The sequence below is a fragment of the Poecile atricapillus genome, chromosome 15 (genome assembly GCF_030490865.1).
Source record: "Poecile atricapillus isolate bPoeAtr1 chromosome 15, bPoeAtr1.hap1, whole genome shotgun sequence".
In the NCBI taxonomy this organism is placed as follows: Eukaryota; Metazoa; Chordata; class Aves; order Passeriformes; family Paridae; genus Poecile; species Poecile atricapillus.
The window spans coordinates 14,270,737-14,292,262 of NC_081263.1; the positions used below are offsets into that span (position 1 = coordinate 14,270,737).

The following is a 21,526-nucleotide window of genomic DNA, read 5'->3' on the forward strand; positions in this document are numbered from 1 at the left end:
AAAAGCCACATGGTTAGTGAACACCCAAGGTTCCACTAACCAAGCAGGCCCTGCCCAATCTGAGCCCTTTAGAACGACAGATGGAGATAAGGTTCCAGTGGTACATATGAGAGGTATGCTGGGAAAAACTGTTTGGGTTAATTCTGCCTCCAGCAAAGACAATCCAATCCGTGGGGTTGTCTTTGCTCAGGGACCGGGTTGCACTTGGTGGGTGATGCAAAAAGATGGAGAGACCCGGTGCATACCTCAAGGGGACCTGGTTTTAGGGTGAACTACCCATGACACTGTGCTTGTATCTGTATCTGCATGTACATATGTATATAGTTAAAGTAGTATGTGTTAGTGTATAATTTAAAGGTTTAATATTTCATGTAACATTTTGGTATGGGAAAAAATTTGGGGTGGATAGTGTTGAGGGTTAGGTGGGAATTTTTACCCATTATGTGCTGGGAAACCTAACTACCGGTACTTAAGGGTGCTCACAAAGGACAAAGAGTAGCCGGGCCCAGGGTGGCAGGGGAAGGGGGCAGAAAAAGGAGGGTGGGGACAGTTTTTAGCTGGCTTTTTCCTCGGCTTCGGGGAAGGACATTCGTGCGCTGGGTCGCGGAGCTGCTTCTTCTCCTTCTCCCCTCTTGGTTGGTGGCCTCGCACTCCCTGTCCTGCCAGGCATCGCCGTGGAGCTGCTGATCCACCTCATCCACCAGCCCAGGATCTCAGCTCGTCCCTGCTGTTCCAGCTGACTGTTTCCTCAGAGCCCTGCAGGAGCACCGGGACTGACTGCCCGAGGGGTTTGTGAAAACAAAGCCTCTCCTCCATCCCGTCTCAGCCGAGAAAGCTGTCCCGGGGTCCCTGGTTCTGTTTTCTTGTTATTGCTGTAGTTATTGTTTGTTTGTTTACCCGGTTATACTAGTAAAGAACTGTTATTCCTATCCCCAGATCTCTGCCTGAAAGCCCCTTGATTTCAAAATTATAATAATTCGGAGGGAGGGGGTCTACATTCTTTCATCCCAAGGGAGGCTCCTGCTCTCCCTAGCAGACACCTGTCTTCTAGAACCAAGACAAATCTTTATAGTGAATCCATGTTATTGTTATATTGTGTTTAAAAGGTATATATCAAACTTTTAGTTGCTTTTTTGTAGTAACAGAATAAGATTAAGTCATGTTTTCATTTAATATAGATTAAGTGTTAATAGAATTAAGGATAGTCAAGTTTTATAATGTTTAAGCTTGAATGTTTTTAAGTTAAGTTTTCTAACTTAGATATTCTTTTGAGGTTAAGTTTGTTATTTCCTTTTGTCATATGTAATTATTGTTGGGTTTAGATATTGTTTAATTTAAATTGTTTTATGTTTTCTTGGAGACACTTGTTTAAACTGCAAAGTATAGTTGTTTTCCTAGAGAGAGGAGGACGGCCACAGCTGAGACAGCTGTGATGGAGCACTGGTGAACACCTGCTTGTGGATAGAAGTGAATGCAGTCTGTGACACCCTTGACTTCATCGGGAGTTCTATTGGTTGTTGCAATCTCTGCAGTTTTGTTTGTTATAGTTTTCTTATTTTTCAGTGTTTCCAGAATTTTAAGAAGATGTACCATTGCTGAGGATCAGCTGCCATAGGAGAGGCTTCAGATTAAACCAACTGCTGCATGGTTTAATTGGTCTGGTACCCAAGGCTCCTGATCATTTGCTTTGTACAAATGCATTTTAACAGTTTGCTGTGCTGTAAGCATCTCATAGCTGCTACTATTGAGAACCTTGTTTTAGAAATGAGTTAAGAGGCATCTTTCCAGTTTAAAGCCAGGCCCTGGCCAAGCCTTGACTTTACCTGGACAGAATGTTTGCCAGCAGATCCAGATATTTTCTGTCCCAAATCAGTATTTGAGTCACTTTTTGACTCAGCAATTTGACCCTATTAATATGACAGCTGGATCAATTTTGAAGTGGGCTTGGAGAATCATTTCCGGAGGTGATGATCCAATCCTTCACTGATTTTTGTTTCTGTTTGTTTGCTAACTATGGGATGCTAGTGCAGTGTTTTAGTAATTAATAGCAGTTTTATATTATATATGTTATTAATAATGTTTAAGATTTAATTGATTTTTAACTAGTATAAGTTCTTATTAATTGTGTATATGGTTTTGGGTTGTTGTTGATGTTTATAATAGAAGTACATCTCATTTTTATTTTTTTTTAAGAAAACAGGGGAAATGGATGCCCTACAAGCATTTAATTAGTGTAATTCATTAACTTCAAGGAGAGAAGTGTCTGTGTTTTGTTGGCAGGTTCAGAAAGGTCACCTGTTCATCTGACCAGACTGTCTGCCTCTGAACACGTGAGATCCAGTGAACAGAGATGTCATCACACAGCCTTGGTACTCCAGACATGGATCAGAAGTGGACCTGTCAGGACACAGTTGTGTCTGAACACTATATAGACAGTTGCCAACAGAAATTCTATGTTGTTGTTATGATGTTGTGTCTCTACCAATTTTTCAGGTATCCTTTGTTTTAAGATTTAGAAGGATCTGAAGAACAACTTGAACATCAAAGCCCTCAGTCACCAATCAACTGCCAGCTGACATCACGAGAGCAGTGAATGTTCCAGGACTGAATCGTGCTGGAGAAATTCTGTAGAAGATCTAAGAAGTGTAGAGACTCCATTTAACTGTATATAAAGCAAACTGTAGTTGTGCGTTTACCCTTTCAGCAAATTGCTTTCACGCTTAGACTACATATATACCAGAGCACCTGTGTTAAAAGTAGTTAGATAATAGTTTAAGTGTTTAGCTTGTGTAGTAATTGTTATGTTAGTATAAAGTATAAGCATTCCCCCTTCAAGAGGTAGTGTAAGCATCTTTGAAAGTTCATTTAACGATTGAAGTTTTAGCTGTGAGTTTGCAAATATGGTGTCATTTACATGGTAAAATGCTTATGGTAATTGTGTTGTGTATAGTCATGATCAACTGTCTGCTAACTAACATCCAAAAGTGACAGAACATATGGGTCACCCTGGCACATTGAACTGGCCAAAGGTCAATGTGTTTGAGCCTAGCCACCCCTGGAGATCCTTTCGCACCTGTCTCGTAGGAGTCCCTGAATGGGATCCTCCAGCATTTAAAGGTTTAATTAGTAATGAGATTCGACTGAATCAATTGGCAATGTTGCAAGAGTGTAGTCACACTGCTGGCTTCACATTAAGACAACTTGAAGCCTGCTGGCAAGCAAAAATTACCAAAGTTCTTAATGTTACCATAGAACCCTCAGAAGAATTAGATTTGTTAAGTTCCACCAATACCTCAGGTGGATGGATAATGTTTGAACCCCCGACAAAAAGTCATTCTAACAAAGTAATGCGGCACTGGGCTGCAGTCAACCCTATAGCTGATCTCATTACTACCACTGTAAGTAAAGCCTTTATTCATGGTGCAATCTCACAGGACAATTACCAAAACGATCACCTAGTTCCATATTCCTAATCTGTGGAGATAGAGCATGGAATTAGATTCCTGCTAATCCACATAGAAGACCCTGTTATCTTGGGAAATTCACTTTGTTCCACCCAAGCTTACATCAATTGTTGAATGTAGCTAGCAAAATGAAGAACATCAAACAGTCAAGGCGAAGCCTGAATGAATTAAAGTTTAGCCACCCTAAAAAGGCTCGCTTGCTGGACTAGGAAAGAATTAAACTTAACATCCACAATGTTAAGTGAGCTTTCAGCTGATGTGAGTAGTGTATATCATGCAGTACTATGAAATCAAGTTGCAATTGACCTTTTGCTCTTAGCACAAGGACATGGTTGTGGGGAGTTTGAAGGCATGTGCTGCTTGGATCTTACTGATCATTCAGCTTCCATCCATGAGCAACTACAACAGCTACAGGATGGGTTGCATGCCCTGAAGGAAGATAGTGATCCCATCAAAGGTTGGTTCGCCAGCTGGGGCATCACTGGATGGTTGAGGTCTCTTGTGCTAGAAGGGGGACGGACTTTACTTATAATGTTAATTGAGATGACAGTCTAAGTTGTATGTTATCTTATCCAAAGCCTGGTTTGTGCAAAAAGAGAAAGGGGGAATTGTTGCTATATTTTATATATTAGTAAAGGCCTGTATGCACAAACCAGCCTTTGAAATAAGTCGTGATATTAAGGGCTAAAGTCCTTGAAACCTTCATGCAGAAGAGAGAGTAAAGCAAAACAATATCCCTGTGTGTAAGAGAAAAAATGTAAACTGTGTGTGTTAGCCAATAGTTGCTTGCTCTGCCTGCAGACCCTGTAGAACCCTATAAAAGTGTGCTAAAGATAGAAATAAACTGGCATTCACAATTACTTCTGTGAAGACTGGTGAAGAGCTGGCGGTCTCTCAATACTTTTACAGGACTGCTCTGTCTCCTTTGTGGTCAGGAAGCTCTAGCGACATGACTTGTATGCTCTGGGCGGTGGGGGTAGAGGAGCTCCTCTACCTGGGGAGCGGGGAGAATAAACCAGTATAAACCAGTCCAGACTGGGGCAGCTGGGGAAAATTCAGAGTCACAAGGAGCCGCTGGGAGCGAGGCAGGGGAGGGGCGGCAGTGACCAGCGAGGGGAGGCTGGGGAGAAGTTCCCGCCTCAGCCGAACCCCCTCAGTGATTGACAATGGGGGGGCGGCTCCCGCCCAAACCGCTGTTGCAATCCTCCTCCCAGTGGGACCCCTCTGTCCCACCCCCTGTGGTGAGAGCCTGCTCGTCTCTGGGCACAGGCGGCAGAGGGGGTCCTGGAGTGGATACAACACGGACTCAAAGTATCTAGACACAGGAGGCTCAAACTTGCATGAATAATCCCGGGTTTATTGTCTGTCGTCCATCCGGGGCAAGAGAGAGACCGAAAATGCCTTGGGTCTTATCTCTTATACCAGGGGGCACGGGTAATCAGGGGATGTAGGGAGGTCACAGCCAATGTGCAGGTGGAACCTGAAGGGAGAAGAATCAGAATTTTTAGGAGAGTGTTCCCCCCAGACTCCTTTATGTTGCGTGTCCCGAAGTCTCACCGGCAAAATAGGTTCAGTTCTCAAAGAGAAGAGACCTCCAGCAGCTCAGGGGAGCAGTAGCCCTCCTGCTGATGCACAGCCTGTGGAGCAAGGGGTCAGTGGCCCAAATGTGTCCTTTGGAAATCAGAGTTGGGTTCCTCACTGCTGTTGGAACTCACTCTGCTAGACCTGTGGGGGCTGAGGGACGTACTGGGAAGGGTTTGGCAGCCTTGGGCTGGACTTGTTGATCATCTGAGCTCTGTTCAGGGCCAGTCTGGGAGCCTGTTCCTTTCCCCTTCCCCAAGGGCAGAGTGTTGGTGAGGGCTGCAGTTGGAGGCTGTGTCTGCCCTGACAGCCGGTACCGTGGGGCTGTGGATGCTGCTGCCAGCGTGGGCTTGTCTGAGCCGGGCCTTGTGCCTCTTTCAGGTGTCCCTGCTGCAGTCACAGCTGGCCCGAGACCGACAGCACCACCTGGAGAGCTGTGCAGGGAGCAGGCACGAGACACTCTCCTTGAGTCACAAGGAGCAGAAGGGATCTCCTTGCTCCCTGAACTTCTCAGAGAGGAGCCAGAGTGCAATTCGATTTAGTCTTAGCCTTAGTATTTGTCAATAGTTTATGTTTAATAAGTAATAGTTATAGGTGTAAGTGATAGTTATAGGTGTAAGTGAACCTTTATACAACTGCGTTCCATAGGATGTAGGATGTATTTATAGACAAATAAATAGGTTGTTATGATCACAATTAAACTAAAAGATCTTTGTCTGAATTACGTACTCCCCAGTACAGGGTATATAATTATAACTTCCAGTATAGTGCATTATATTTGAAGCAACTTCGAAGCAATTCTATTCAAGCCAGCAAAACCAATTCTTAATTTGAGATTGATCACCCAGACCAATGATCATGGGCAAAGATTTCTCTCAGCCTCAAGGAGTGGCACTGAGGGACATTGTCACTCCAGGGAGGAGTCTGCAGAAGGGAGACATGTGACATAATCCACTTTGGTGAGGGCAGGAGAATCCTGCCATGTGTGGAGCTTTTTCATTTGTCCTTAGGAAACTGCAACCTATTTTATTCTGAGAGTCACAGAATCTCAGTCTGGGTGAGCTTGGAGGCACTTCTGGAGGTCACCTTGTATCATTGTAGAGACAGACACACAACACACACCCAGCCACCCACGCACGCTTGAGCAGAGACAGCAATGGCTCCTCTTTATTACATGATCTCAAGTTTACACCCTTAACAAAACGTGGTCTGAAGTCATTAGTTATATCAAAACAGCTCATTATATTCATTGGACAAAGCAATAGCTCATTGTATTTTATTGGTACAAAGCAATTAATGTCAATAATTAATTGGCAAGAGCTTACAAGAGATTATTAAGGCACATATGCTCTCCTAAGGCATAACTCCCCCCTAACTGCAAATATCCCTTGTGTATCTATTTTATTGGTTTCCATGCTAAAGGCCTTGCTTTCTTCTTTGCTATGGATAAACTTGTATTTTATCAATTTCTTCTTCTGCTAACCCAATTGATGAGCCTGCAGACCAGCTGCTAAGCCCAGCCACACTTCCCCCTTTTTGTATTTGAGCTACAAACACAGCTGTCAAGGATTTTTGCAGGGCCCTTTGCTAAAATCCAAGCATGCAGGGGAGACACAAAGCAATAATTACAATCACTAACAAGATTAGCAATCCAGTCTTCAACAAAGATCCAAGCCACCCAGTGATGGCCCAGCCCTTGAAAAGATCATCTATCCATCCTTCATTCACGTGTAATTAACTCTCCCTTTCAAGTTTGCAGTGCTTTTGTAGATTGATTCACTGTGATCTGATAAATTCATACAACACATTCCTTCAAAATCCTGACATCCATGACCATGTGCCAATAACAGAAAATCACAGTGGCTCCATTCTGCAAAGTGGCATGTCTAATGCTATCTACATCCATTAACAACCCGCTTAAAGCTACAGATGTGTCATTGCTTTGCTTGGCTAGCCAACAACCAAGTCTATGCATTGAGGTTAAAGTGTGAGCAGCAGCCACTCCAGGTGCCAAAACAGATGCAGAAATAAGAGAACCAGGTCCCCAAAAGGCCACATCATCCTGACACTGAGAAGTAAATGTGTGTGTCAAGGTGATCATGTTCTTACCTCTTGATCTATCATTGTTCTCTTGGGTGTCAATAAGATCAATCGCCCCAACCTGCAGGGACCTCCTGTTATTTTACTTGCAATACCAAACCAAGCACGATCACCACAGATTAAAAACACACCCTTTGGCAGCTGCAAAGGCACATTAGAGGCACGTGATGTACAGCATGAGGTAGAGTTACACCATCAGCTTGCATTTCTAGATACGTCTAAGGTTGCATTTACATTCTGAGGTAACCCCCATGTGGTCTTGTCTTTGTCCCTGTAACTAAACATTACACAAGCATCCATTTGCAATGATCCTAGCAATTCTAGTTCTTGTGGCTCAGCTGTAACCTGAGACAAGAGGGCCTAAATGCTATCCCAGGAGTCTCCATTATGTACAGGATTTCTTGATTTACAATTAAAAGCTTGTGAGGGACAAGGCCAGTTGTTAGGAGGAACACCAACAAGACATGTAGAGCATGGATTTTCAGGACTGGCGACTGCTAAACACAGAGTATCCTGATGTACGGCTTTAGCCAGTGTCACTCACACGTTCTGTTTTGGCTGCAAAGCCATCCATCCTGTTCCTTCCTGTGTGCTCCAAAGAAGGCTTGACACAATGAGCAGGAATCCAGCGTGGTGCATTTTCTGTGCAAACACAAGCATAACCCTTTCCCCAGGTTATTAAATCTACAGCACCACTCCATTGGCCACTTCCCAAATCCCTCTCTGCTATAATTTCTATGTCCCCTGCTTCTCTGTTACCACTGTCCACCCAGCTGGAGCCAGGGAAACAGGGGAGATAGTATAGCATAGAAAAGAAGAACTTAAAAACGAGGCCCTTTCCCTTAGCTGAGATGCAAGTGCAGCTTTATTTCTTGGGGTCCCGTGGAGAAGAGCAGGAGGGAAAGAGGAGGAGGTATCGATAAGCACCCCTTCTTGAAGGCAGGGGGAAGAGGGTGGCTTACATTCACACAACCAATAAAGGGAACTGGGGAGAAAGAGATAAGGGAAAGAAGCTTACAATTCTACATTTTTGGGGGTATATTCTTTGGGTCATACCATCTTTTCTAACTGCATTACAACACCTCACCTGCACCCGAGCAGGCTTTTGCAACTCGGATTTTGAAATCAAAGTAGAGAAATGAGGAAATAAAGGAGGTCAAGGAGTTTTGTCCCTATAGGATAAAAAGTGTAACACATGAACTGCTTTGTGCAGTCGTGCCTGGGTGGTTTCTCCTTGCATTCCCCTTTTTTCTTTTTGAAGCTGATGCTTCAGAGTGCCATAGGCATGTTCAACCATAGCTTGTCCAGTAGAAGAATGAAGAATACCTGTATCATATACAATTCCCCATGCAGCCAAAAAATCTTGTGTTTTCTGAGATATAGAACAAGATCCATTATCAGTTTTTATTTTTTGAGGTACTCCTAGAATTGAAAATGCTCTTTGAAAATGACAAATAACATCCAAAGCTTTTTCTCCTGCATGTGCAGTTGCTACAATAGCAAAGTGAGAAAAGTATCAATAGACATGTACATGCTTTAGTCTCCCAAACTCATCAGTCTGAGTGTCACGATCCGCAAGGTGGGATTCGTGATGTGGTTCTTTTATTCGATCTTAGTGTACAAAAGATTATCAGGGACTTAAACCAAGGACTTCAACAGCAAAACACACTTTATTGAGTGCTCATCAGCACTCATATGCGATAGAGGGAAAAGAGGAGAAAGCAAAGCATAAGGAAAAGAGAGTAAGGGGATTATAGCTGCCAACGTCAAAGTCCACTCAGCCGTCCACCGACGCAGAGTCTTCTGTCCGTTGGGGAGATCTCAAAGGAAGGTAAATTTGGGGTGTGATTTTCTAGTCTTTTACAAAGCGAGGGGCACAGGGCCAGAACCAGAGGAGATTGATGATCATTGTGATGAATTCCATTGCGCAGGGGGAGGTGTAGGGTGCAAAGCAAACCACGTCTTGCAAGTCTTTGCTCACCAGCAGGAGCGAGGGCAGTGTACCATGCAACCACCTGCAAACAATCACTTGGCAAACATCCACCTCAGCTAGGCCCAAACCCCTAAACCAAGTCCCTTGTGATATTCGGGGTCTCAGTCTCCATCCTTGAGAGGGTTGTGAGACAGATGAGAGAATCTTCGGACCGTCTCTTACACTGAGTTATGTCTGTCTGCCAAAGTTGCAACACTTGCAACCCTCTGGGCTTGGTCCCATAATGCATAGGAACACATGAACCGTGACTGTCAGGGTTGTGTCATGGAGTTACTTTACCTTTAAGGAAAGCTGGAGTTGCTGGGGACTGCCTGGAGTCTTTTCTCCTGACCAATTATCGGTCATTGCTGAGAATTGACAGCAGTTTTAGCCATTGAAAAGTGGGATCAACTTGTGAACCCCACCTTAAAGTAAAAAAACAGAACTCTCTTGTTCTCTTTGTTTCTTGGCTGTGAAAGGTAGCAGAGCTCCGGTGGCCTCCGGTTCCCTGCCCAGGCCACACGGCCGGGCGGGGGCCGGGCTGGGCCTGCCGCGTCTCCCGGCCGGGAGATGGGGCCTGCGGGGGCTTGCCCCGAGCCAAGCCGGGCCGGGCTGGTTCCTGGTTTGGCTGCAGGTTTTGCTGTGATAGAATTTACCAGAAACTGCCGAGTAAAGAAGGAGAGGGGCTCTGGGCCTGCAGCAAGCAGAGACGGTGACCATGCTCTCCAGAACAGCTATGAAGAACTTTCCATCGCAGACAGCTCCAGCTCCTGTTCAGCAGAGATCACCGAACCATCTACAAAAGCTTGGGCAGGATTTTAACTCTTTCTTATCCAGATGAGACTTGCGGATTAATCTTTTCATCCAGAGAGAGAAAAGGAGAGTGATCAACATGAAAAGAGACTTTATAAACTACTAGTGGCAAGAAAGAAAAGAAACTTCAAGAAAGGTAGAGAATTAAGAAGATGCTTTAATTAAGCTGAAATATCTTTCTGTTAAAACTATGGGGATGGACAATGAAGTCCTGAAAAGAACTCCTTTAATTCATGATAGTGTATGGGGAGGAATAGAGTGTTCAAAGTGTAAATTTGAGTAAAAAGTAGAGTAATTATGGTATAGTGAAGTGCTGGGAGATTTGAAGCCTTGAGAGGCAATGAGAAAACTGTTTTCTAGTGAAGCTCACAGAAACAGATGAAGAATACTTTTTGCCTTTGAATAACTTATCCTTAAAAATGCTATCCCCAAACTTATGACCCATAACACATTTCAGAGTGATGTGGAATGGGAGGGGTGGGCTTTGATAACAGCAGCTCTGGGCAGCTGATATCAAGGAAACGGAAAACTATAACAAAAATAGTTTTCTTGTGAGAAACTCCATAAATTAACAGAAAGAAACTTCTGTTTCTCTACAGAGACTGGTGAAAAGACTGTAGAAGGAATTAGGACTGTTTAAACCATCAAAGTTCTAAAGTTTTTGTCTCTGTTGTCATGTGAACAAAAGAATGGTGGGCAGTGAGAAATGAAAAGGTTTTTCTGGAAGTTTATTCTGGTGTTCTTATTATTGTAGTTTGTCAATAAACTTTCTTTATTCCTTTTAAGTTTTACGCCTGTTTTGCTCTTGTTTTAATCCATATCTCACAACAAGAAATAAGTATTTTTTTTTCCCCTTTTGTTAATTACTAGTTTAAAACCACAACAGGTTGATACAACAATCATTGAACGAGCATCATTGTTACTAAGACCAAATTGTCATGGTAATGCTTGAAAACCTTGATGGTAAAATGGATGAGATAAGATAGCTTGTTGCCTGTGGTGAGGAACCATTAAGGCAACATTGGCAACAAGAGCATCAGCATTTCCTTCAGTGAAAAACCCCGGGAGAGAAGTCTGACTGTGAATATGCATCACAAAATATGATTCAGTGCGTTGCTGAATTGTATCCCACAATTCCACCAACACATCAAATAAAGGTCCCTGATCAGTTTCAGGTAAAACAACTTTATCTAATTTTCTGGTCAAATTTGCTGCATAGGCAGAATCTGTCACAATATTTACAGTTTGAGGGAACAATTGAAATGCAGTGGCCGTGGCTCTCAGTTCAACAATTTGCAGTGAACCAGTTTGATATTTCACCACAGGTTGCCAATTACCATTGATTTTCAATGCAACTGCAGCTTTTTCTGTTTTTCCAGAGCCATCTGTAAAAGCACTGGGTCCATCTACAGGGCTTTCCATACTTAACTGCTTTTGGCCAACTGGTACTTGCTGAAAAAATCTCAATGAAGGGTGACTTGGTAAATGATAAGACACCTGCCCTGTAAAAGCAGCCATAGCAGCTTGTAACGTAAGCATAGCAGCTTGTAAGTTATCACAGCTTGCCAAGAACTGTTGGCACAGCACCACTCAAAATACCAGTTCTGAAGAGGCAAAACAATTCTTTCAGGATCTTGACCAGTCAATCCAACACGTTGTTTAGGAGACTTAATAAGTTCAGCAATTAATTCAAAAAGACCAGGGGCAGTTTTTATAGATCGAAAAGGTAAAAATAACCATTCTAACATACGTAAAGGATCTTCCCACTGGTCACTCCATTGCACAAGAATTGCAAAAGAAGTCATTGTTATCAATCAAAACAAATAATCGTACTATTTGTGCCAATAGGTCAATGCGAGAGACAAATTTCCCAAGCAAAGCTTTGACAACCAATTCAGGAACAAAACGGGCTTCTGGGGTCAACTCACGGGTATCAGTAGGGTTTTCTGACCCCTTTAACATTTCTAAATGTGGTTGCAATTGTGAATTGGTAAGTCCCAAATAAGGTCTTATCCAATTAATTGATTGTCGGGGCTTGCATTTCTTCATGCGGGAACAGGAACGACACAGCACCAATATGATGATAGGATCATTCATTTATTCTCTAAGTTTGGGTACATTTATACTGTACACAAATCTATACACACGAGTATTTCTCCTACAATTGACTGCATGTGTTGTTCGTTGTCACTTAATTGTAAAACGTAAGCAGGGAACAGAAACTAAGTGTGAGACTAAGTCACAGAGGCTTCTCACTTTGGCCTGAGAAAGCATGAGAAAGAATCCAAACAGTGCTTGGTAAAGGACAACAACCTACAGGTATTGTTTAGGTGAGGGGTGGTGTTCCACTTAACCAATGATGGTGGATGTGTTGCTTTAATGGCCAAAGAGAGTTTTAACTCTCAGACCTTCTTGAACATGTGTATAAAAGAAGATTAAGAACAATGAACTTTGCTCTCTTGGACAATGCAGCTGAGAGAGTCATGTAGTGCTTCACCATTCCTAAAATAGTGTGACAGCTGTTCACACACCATTAGAAGCATTCTTATTGGATAATTACATTTGCGTATACCGGACCACAACTTGTCCAATTTCTCTATTTCTCATCCTGTTTAGCTCTTTCTTTGTGTTCTCTTGCTGACCACGACTGTCCCTTCCCTGTCTGATAACCCTGCTCTTGTTCTTAAGTGTTCCTCTTTATGGTCAAATTTGTTCTAACGCAGCCCAGACTCTTACATCTCCCCCTCTCTTCTTAAAAATTGGAATAACTAAATTGTGCAACATTTGTTGAAGGCCTTGTAACAAACAAGGAAGAATCAGCATAAAACCTGGAAATACAAGCAGTAACATTATTGCCCCCTTGATCAAGGTCTGCCACCAACCCTTTAAACCTAACCTAGCAAGCCAGTCGGAAATCTTCAAAATCTTCACACCCGCGTCTGTGCTGACAACAAAAAATCTATAGCTGCGTGATTTTGCAAGGTAGCATGCCTAATACCATCAACATCAGTTAGCAACTCACTCAACATTTTCAAATTTAAATTAAGCTGTTTTTCTCCCCAACAGGCAAGATGAGCTATATTTTTCGCATTTATGGCAGCCATTCCCCCTGGTAAAAGGAAAGATATTGCAATGATAGTTGCCAATGATGGTGACTGCACATTATCATTCTAAGCCTGTTGTGGTTTTAAAGCATCAGCTAAAAAATCACTAGAAAACTTACTTATTTCTTGCCGTGAGATATGGGTTAGAACAAGAGCAAAACAGGCTTAAAACTTACAAGGAACAAAGAAGGTTTCTTAACCTAACTACAAGAATAAGAAACCAGACTAGAACTTCTAGAACTCTTTTTCTTTACCACACAACCATTGTCTTGTTCACATGACAACATAGAGACAAAACCTTGGTGGTTAAAACAGTCCCAGCTTTGCTATAGTCGCTTCATCAGTCTTTGTAGAGAAAAAGAAGTTCTCTTCTGCTGATTTATGGAGTTTTTCAGAAGATAAACATTTTCTAATGGTTTTCTATTTTTCTGATGCCAGCCACCTGGAGAACTCTGCCATCAGTTCTCTCCTCCCATTTCACACCACTCTGAGGTGTGTTATGGGCTAATGAGTCAAGAGGGGGTGTCATTTCAAGGATGAGTTATTCAAAGGCAAAAGTTCTCTTCATCTGTCTCTGTAAGCATTTCTGGAACCACAAGTTTTCTCTTTGCCTCTTAAAGGCTGCAAATTTTTAACAACTCTCACTTCTCCATTTCTGTTCCAGCATCACATAAGATCACAACTACTTCACTATTTGCTTAAATCCACACTTTGAAATACTCTATTTCCCCCCAAATACTCTTTCATGAATTAATGGAGTTTTTTCAGAACACTATTGTCCATCTCAGTAGTTTTAGCAAAAGAATATTTCAGCTTATTAAAGCATCTCCTTATTTCTCTCTCCCGTCTCAAGCTTAATTCCTTTTTTCACTGTCTTTGATAGTTTGTGTTGCCTCTTTACCTGTTGATCACGCCCTCTCTTCCCCTCTCTCCGGAAAAAAAAAAAAAAAAGTCTAACCTGCAAGTCTCATCTGGGTAGTGAAAGGGTTCAAATCTTGCCCAGGCCTTGTAGATGGTCTTGTGATCTCTGCCGGAGCGGCGGCTGGAGCTGTCTGCGATGGAAGATTTTTCATGGCTGCTCTGGAGAGTGTGGCCACTGTCTCAGCGCGCTGCAGGTCAATGGCTTTCTTCTCTTTACTCAGCAGTCTCTGGTGAAACTCAGCAGTGGCAGAAACTGCAGCCGAGCCAGGGACCGGCCTGGCCCAGCAGGCCTGCTGTGCAAGGCCCAGCGAGCCCTCCGAGAAGGGGCTCCTGACACTTCACACTCTCCATCCTCCCCGGGAAGAGTACAACTCTGGCCAGCCCTGCCCCCCCCCGCAGCCTTCTCCGGCCTGGGTGGGGGGAGGAGGAGGCTGAACTGAAACCCTGTTACTTCTTCAAAAGCCAGAAACCAAAGAGAACCAGAAATTCTCGGGCTTAGGTCTTAAGGTGGTGTTCACAGGTTGATCCCACTTCTCAATGGTGAAAACTACTGTCAGTTGTCAGAAATGGCTAGTTATTGGCCAGGAGAAAAACTCCCATCTGCCTCCAGGAAGCCTAAACTTCCTTAGGTGTTTCCCTTTGTTTTCTTAAATGCTAATCCATCACGGCTGGGTACACTGGACTTTACATTCTCTCCCAACTGCCTACTTTTCTGTCCCCTCCTCTCTCATTCTACTTCCTTTGTCTCCAGGTCTTCAACCCCTCCCCTCTCCCAGCCCACAACAGCACCCAACAAACCAAGCAGAACATATCCAAACCACAAATGGCAACACACAGAACCGGCAACACACAGAACCAGCAACTTTCCTTCTGTTATAAATACATATTGTGATATTGGCTTTTCACAAGTATTAAGATGAATGGTGCATGTATAATGTTAGAATAGCTTTTGCAATGTCTTCTTCTTACTCTCCTGCTGTTAACTAGAACGGAGGCATAGATCAGAAGAATTTTAGACATTAGGTTTAAGTCCTGTCAGAACAGACAGGATAACCTCCAGTGAACAGATGAGGGGGCCCAGGCTGCTCTCAACACTTACTGCCTGTGGAAGAACAAGCCATGGCCCAAGTTCAAAGACGATAAGAGAGAAATTAAATGCACAAAGTCAAGAAACACGCATGCTCTAGAAAGGTGGACCCAAAGAGTGGCCATGCAAAACATTTCCTAGAAAAGTCTGAATATGCATATAGTCCATACTGTACAAATGGTATATAAAGGGTGTTTCCAAAGCACCAGGTGTGCTCTTGGCAGAGAGCCAAGGCATCCAGCCCTTACTCTTTGCTTTATTTTCTGTGTCTTATTGTCTCTATTAAACCTTCTAAAATGTTACAGGAGAGTGAACCTCGTTTTTCATAATTCTTTCACCTAATAACCTTTTGGCTTCAGCAAATATCAACTCATCTCTCACAATCCTATAAAGTCTTTGTTCTTCTTCCCAAAGTTCAGGAGTTTAGCATGACCTCGGCTGAGGAGCAGCCCATCTCCATTAGTAAAGCTCACTGAAAAATATCAATTGATTTAGCTAGTTGTAATGATCATGGGTCATGTGTTTTACAGAGGGCACATAATATGAGGGACATGGATAGGTGGATCAGGATGTCTCGAGCACCTTCCAAGTACCCCAGGCAACAGGGAAAAGGAATGAGAAGAAAAGAAGGCTACTTGCTCCAACTGATTCAGAGAGATCCCATTGGAGACACGCCTAATGGACTCTTTCCCTTTGTTCGAATCACAGGACTTTTACAGGACTGCTCTGTCTCCTTTGTGGTCAGGAAGCTCTAGCGACATGACTTGTATGCTCTGGGCGGTGGGGGTAGAGGAGCTCCTCTACCTGGGGAGGGGGGAGAATAAACCAGTATAAACCAGTCCAGACTGGGGCAGCTGGGGAAAATTCAGAGTCACAAGGAGCCGCTGGGAGCGAGGCAGGGGAGGGCCGGCAGTGACCAGCGAGGGGAGGCAGGGGAGAAGTTCCCGCCTCAGCCGAACCCCCTCAGTGATTGACAATGGGGGGGCGGCTCCCGCCCAAACCGCGGGCAGGGAAAAGTGCCCTCAGGGATTGGCTGGGCGGGACGGGGGCGGGGCTGAGGGTTCCCGCCTCAGCCAAACTGCCCTCAGTCATTGGCTGCCTGGGAAAAGCCTCAAAACCTCCTCCAAATTTCAACAAAACTGACAAAAATGGAATAAATTCCAAGAAGTATGAAATATTTCAGGCTATCTTTTAGTAACATTTAAGCAGTGAAAGTTTGAAAAGGCAGACTGTGCACTAAAACCTGGAAAAAACAAGTAAACACCCCAAACCCCTTTGAGTATCCCTCAAAATTAAATGGTGTAGAAGCATAATAAATGTAGGCATATATAAATCAGTTATAGCCACATTTAATGAATAATTAAAAAAGAGGGAGGTGTAAAATGGGGCTTTGGGTGCTAAAATCGCTCAAGAAAGGACCAAAAAAAGCCCAAGCACAACATTCCCCTCAGGCCTGGACTGGCTGTCCAGCAGCTCAAGGAGAAGAGTCCTCCAGCAGCTCAGGGGAGCAGCAGCAGCCCACAGCTGATGCACAGCCTGTGGAGCAAGGGGTCAGTGGCCCAAATGGGTCCTTTGGAAATCAGAGTTGGGTTCCTCACTGCTGTTGGAACTCACTCTGCTAGACCTGTGGGGGCTGAGGGATGTACTGGGAAGGGTTTGGCAGCCTTGGACTGGACTTGTTGATCATCTGAGCTCTGTTCAGGGCCAGTCTGGGAGCCTGTTCCTTTCCCCTTCCCCAAGGGCAGAGTGTTGCTGAGGGCTGCAGTTGGAGGCTGTGTCTGCCCTGACAGCCGGTACCGTGGGGCTGTGGATGCTGCTGCCAGCGTGGGCTTGTCTGAGCCGGGCCTTGTGCCTCTTTCAGGTGTCCCTGCTGCAGTCACAGCTGGCCCGAGACCGACAGCACCGGCAGAACTACATTGAGAGCTGCTCAAGGACCAGCCAGGAGCTGTCAGACCTTCACCAGGAGCTGTCCTGCTCCTTTGCAGCTGTGCTCAAGGAGCCCAAAGCTGCTCTTGTGGATGCAGAGACTTGAAGCTGCATCGGTCTCTGAATCTTAACAGATTGGCACGGCCATCCTTGGGCCATCAGTCTCTGGAGAGACAGGCCCTGGAGAAGGCAGGTGCAGCTCTTGTGCACAGAGGATTTGTGCCCTGCTCAGAAGGCAGTTCCTGTCAACTGGGGCACAGAAATCCTCACTAGGACACAGACAAACACTATCAAAGATGAGGGCAAGAAACACCTGCCAAAGCTTTTCCAAGTAGACCCATTTGGTTCTTGAAGGTCTGTTCCTAGTGAGGAATCTTTGATGTAAGCAGCAAGACTTCTCTTCTGCCTAGAAGACCTAGTGATATATTACCAAACAGAGAGCAGAGCAGAAAAAAAATGCACTTGTGGCTGTCTCAGGATTCCTAATCTATTTTATGAGCCTTAAACACTGCAGCTCTAGGCATTTCTGTGTAGAAATTTGAAAAATTCATGAAACACCATTTTTCCTCCTCAGGTGGCTGTTCTAAAGGCAAAGCTTTACTTTCCATGAATACTTATAAACACCAAGAACTATTTTAGGCTTTTCCTGACATCTCCCCTTGGTCAGGGAAGACAGAAGAATTGCTGTGACTCAGGAACTAAGCGCATCCCAAAAAAGCATGCGGGTCTTGAGAATCCTGAGCCTTGAAACAGGTGCTGCCTGGAGCAGCAACTTGGAACTCATGTTATGAGCCAGGTCCCTGCCCAGCTGCCCAGCAGGGCTGTGGGGACATGGGGGAGGCAGGGCAGGTGCCAGGGCCAGCAGGGAGCTGGGATGGGGGGAGAGCCAGGGAGGGCCACTCTAACAGTCCCTGGAATGTTGGGATTTGGACCCTGGCAACCGTCAACAGTCCATGGAATGTTGGGACTCAGACCCTGGCAACCATCAACAGTCCATGGAATGTTGGGGGTTGCACCGTGGCAACCATCAACAGTCCCTGGAATGTTGGGGGTTGCACCCTGGCAACAAACAGAGCTCTTGGCTTTTAGGGTTTGGACCCTGGAGCTGTCAACAGCTCATGAGCATTGGGGCTTGGACCTTGCGACGGTCAACAGCACTTTGATTGTGTGCTATTGACCCTGCAAAGGCCAAGAACCTTTGGAGATTGGGGTTTGGACCCTGCAAAGGCCAAGGGCCTTTAGATACTGGGATTTTAACCGAGTGTCCAAGGGCCTTTGGAGATTGGGTTTTGGACCCTGTAAAGGCCAAGTGCCTTTGAACACTGGGGTTAAACCCTGTGAAGGCCAAGTGCCTTTGGACACTGCACTTTGGACACTGGTCGTGCCAAGGAACAGATGGACACGCGACGGGTGAGTGAGAAATCCACTGCTCTCCTTGTGCCAAGCCCTGCAGGGGCCTGGGTGGGCCTGGGCTGTGCCTCAGGGAAGGGTTCCCTTTGGGAATAGCAAGGGTTTAACAGTCGGCTGTTCCAGAGCTCCAGCAGCTTTGGTGCTTGCCGTGGGGACAGGCCTGGGAGGGAATGGGGGGCACCTGGCCATCCCAGAGCACAGCCACATCTCCTCCTCCATCCTTGTCCCACCAGAGGCCATGGGCACAAACAAGGGTCATCGCCTTCCCCTCAGCCTAATTTACAGCGCAGCCTCAGCACATCCCAGAGGCAAACATGGGTTTCTCTCAGACATTTCTGAGATGATCCCCAGTGGCCTAAGGGAGGCCATGGGGATAATAGGAAGATTCTCCAAAAGCTGGAGTACCTATGCCAAGGGCAAAGGAGGCAAGAGTTGGGGTTGTCCAGGTGGGAGAAGGTTCCAGGGTGATCTTAGAGCCCCTGTCAATGCATGAAGGAAGGGCCTGCAAGAGAGCTGGACAGCAACTTAAGCCAGGGGCCTGAAAGGACAGGACAAGGGACAATGGTTTCCCACTGAGACAGGGCAGGGATGGATAGGATATTTGCAGGGAGTTCTGCCCTGTCAGGGTGCTGGGGCCCTGGCATGGGTTGCCCAGGGAAGCTGTGGCTGCCACTGGATCCCTGGGAGTGTTCAAGGCCAGGATGGATGGGTCTCTGGGCAATGCCCATTTTGGAGTCCTTAGAAATGATGAGACACCTTCCAGCATGTTTGTTTGTGCTGCTGTCAAACTAGTGGTCTGAAAATATTCCCAAGGAGGGGAGGAAGAGCTCAGCTGGAATTGCTGTGCTCTGGGACAGGCTGGGAAGGACTTAGAGGCGACTGGGCAGGCATGCAGTCTGAGTGTGCTCTTCCCTGTGCTCTTCCAGGGAGCTCGAGGACTTTCTCACCAGGGACAATCCTCCAGAGCCCCTGAGGTGAGTAAACTGTGCTGAGCTGCCTGGGATTTTGAAACTGAATAGACACTGGTTCTTGTGGGATCAGAAGAGGCATCTCAGTGGTACTTTGGAATAGGAAGAGAATGCCTGACTAACAGCTGGATGTGGGCTTTCAGGCGCTGATAGACGACGGTGACAGCATGGCCCATTCCATCATCTTCACTGACAATCCTGGCAGCATTCCCTCATCTCTGACATCCACTGATAAACAGGATCCCTTTGGACTGCTTCAGGAAGTCTCAGGGAGTTGTGGGCGCTTGCAGCAACATATTGATCAAATGGACAAGCAAACCCAAATGGTAACAAGCTGCCGTGAGCAGATAGAGAGTCTGCTAGAAGAAATCAGAGGGTGAGCATTTCCTCCTCCTCCTCCTCCTACATTCCACAGGCAATCTGCTTCTAGGTCTGGGAGTTCAGAGGTTCCTGGGTGAAGAAATCACCTGCCCTACCATGTGTGGCTCTTGAGCATCGTCCTGTCAGGGCTTTTCATGCTCTACTGTGACTCCTAAGGCTGTGTGGGAGATGCACAGCCATGTTGGAATAGAAGACTCCTTCTCACCGTACCGCTTCCCTGAATTCTGTTCTTTGAGTGCCACTGCCCAGCCACTGCTTCTCACTGAAGGAAGGCAAAATCCTGCTTTCCTTCCCCTTTGCCTCTGGAGGATTTCCTTGGGAGGGAAAGAGCAAGGTCCTCCTTAGCCCACTGCCCCCTGCCCAGCCTGGAGTGCTGGAAATGGGATCAGTGACTCTTGAGGCCTCTTTGTTCTTCTGACTGAGCCTTGTCTCTGCAGTTGCTGCAAAAACCTTGAGAAGTCCAGGGAAAAGCTGCTGCAATGCATTGGAATCCCAGAGCCAGGAGCCTTGTGGCTGCATCAAAGGAACACCGAGAAGCAGAAGGAAACGTCAGCCCAGGTGGAAAAGGCCCAGCAGCAGGACAGGATGAAGGTTGGTTTAGGAATTGAGATGGGTTTTCCCTTGAAAACTTGTCTTGGCCCTTCTTGTACAGTGGAGGCTGCATTGGAGGGAGAAGACCCCTCATTGCAGAGCGAGCTGGAAGTCAAGAGGCTGGAGGAATTGCAGCTTCAGAGGGATCTGCTGGAGCAAAGGAGGGATGATGTTACCATGCCTCTGGACACCTCATTGCTAGGCAGCACCTGTGGGAGTGGGAGTTGTGCCAGGCAGATCAGTGCAGATGCTGTTTCTGGCAGAAGAAGACAGGGACACTGCTGTGGACACCTGCCTCAAGATGGCACACACATTTTTTAGCCAGGGATATGCATGTTCATCAGCAAAGTGTTGCCTGCTTCTGCAAAATTTGTTGCTTTGGGCAGCCACAGAGCCTCTAAAACAGGGAATGGAGTTGGGGAAGGGTCTGGAGCACAGGTCTGACGAGAAGCGGCTGAGGGAGCTGGAGGGGCTCAGCCTGGAGAAAAGGAGGCTCAGGGGGCACCTTCTTGCTCTCTACAACTTCCTGTAACAGGAAGGTGCAGCAGCTGAGGGTTGGGCTCTGCTCCCAGGGAGCAAGGGACAGGACACGAGGAAACGGCCCCAAGCTGTGCCAGGGGAGGTTTGGATTGGGTGTTACAGGATAGCTGCAAGACAAGGGTTTGTTTCTGATGGTCCCTCTCACACAGTCTCAGTTCTGGGGTATGTGGTAGGTTTGGCAAATACACAGCAGAGATTTTGCTTTTGAAGAAAAGAGCTCAAAACACGGTTTACTCTTCTGGCTTTCGTCTAATGGCAATTGCCATTAGACACCTTCTCTGTGTAAGAAAAGTGCTATTGTTGGTGTGAATTGCTGAACAAAGACATCTGCATTGGCCACATCATCCAGACTTCCATCAGTCACTAAATGTCTGCTCACCACAAGAGCCATTTCCCTGCCAAGCATCCCCTCGTTGCAGAGAGCTGCTCTGAACAAGTGAGGAGGTGACATTTTGATGGTTTTTTTTTCTAGAGGGGGAAATCCTGTATATTTTCCTGTGCTTCAGGGAGCAAAATTGCTTTCCCCAACCTTCCTGAAAATGTCCAGTGCTGAAATAGATCCTGATAGAAATTTTGTTTGCCAAGTGTCACTTGAGGAAGATGCATTACTTTTGGGTAACAACATGGAGTTTGGAGTAGGGATGTTTGTTGGCAAGGAGCTGTCTGGT

At 45.6% G+C, this 21,526-nt stretch overlaps 1 protein-coding gene across 1 annotated transcript in view; it reads left to right on the forward strand.

The window, feature by feature from the left end:
- LOC131584838 (centrosome-associated protein CEP250-like) overlaps positions 1-21,526 on the forward strand; it is a 132,857-nt gene that overhangs the window by 95,392 nt on the left and 15,939 nt on the right. The window contains exons 42-44 of the mRNA XM_058850343.1: positions 16,904-16,989; positions 19,305-19,352; positions 20,165-20,318. Coding sequence (XP_058706326.1) covers positions 16,904-16,989; positions 19,305-19,352; positions 20,165-20,318 — 288 coding nt within the window. The remainder of the gene's footprint in view (positions 1-16,903; positions 16,990-19,304; positions 19,353-20,164; positions 20,319-21,526) is intronic.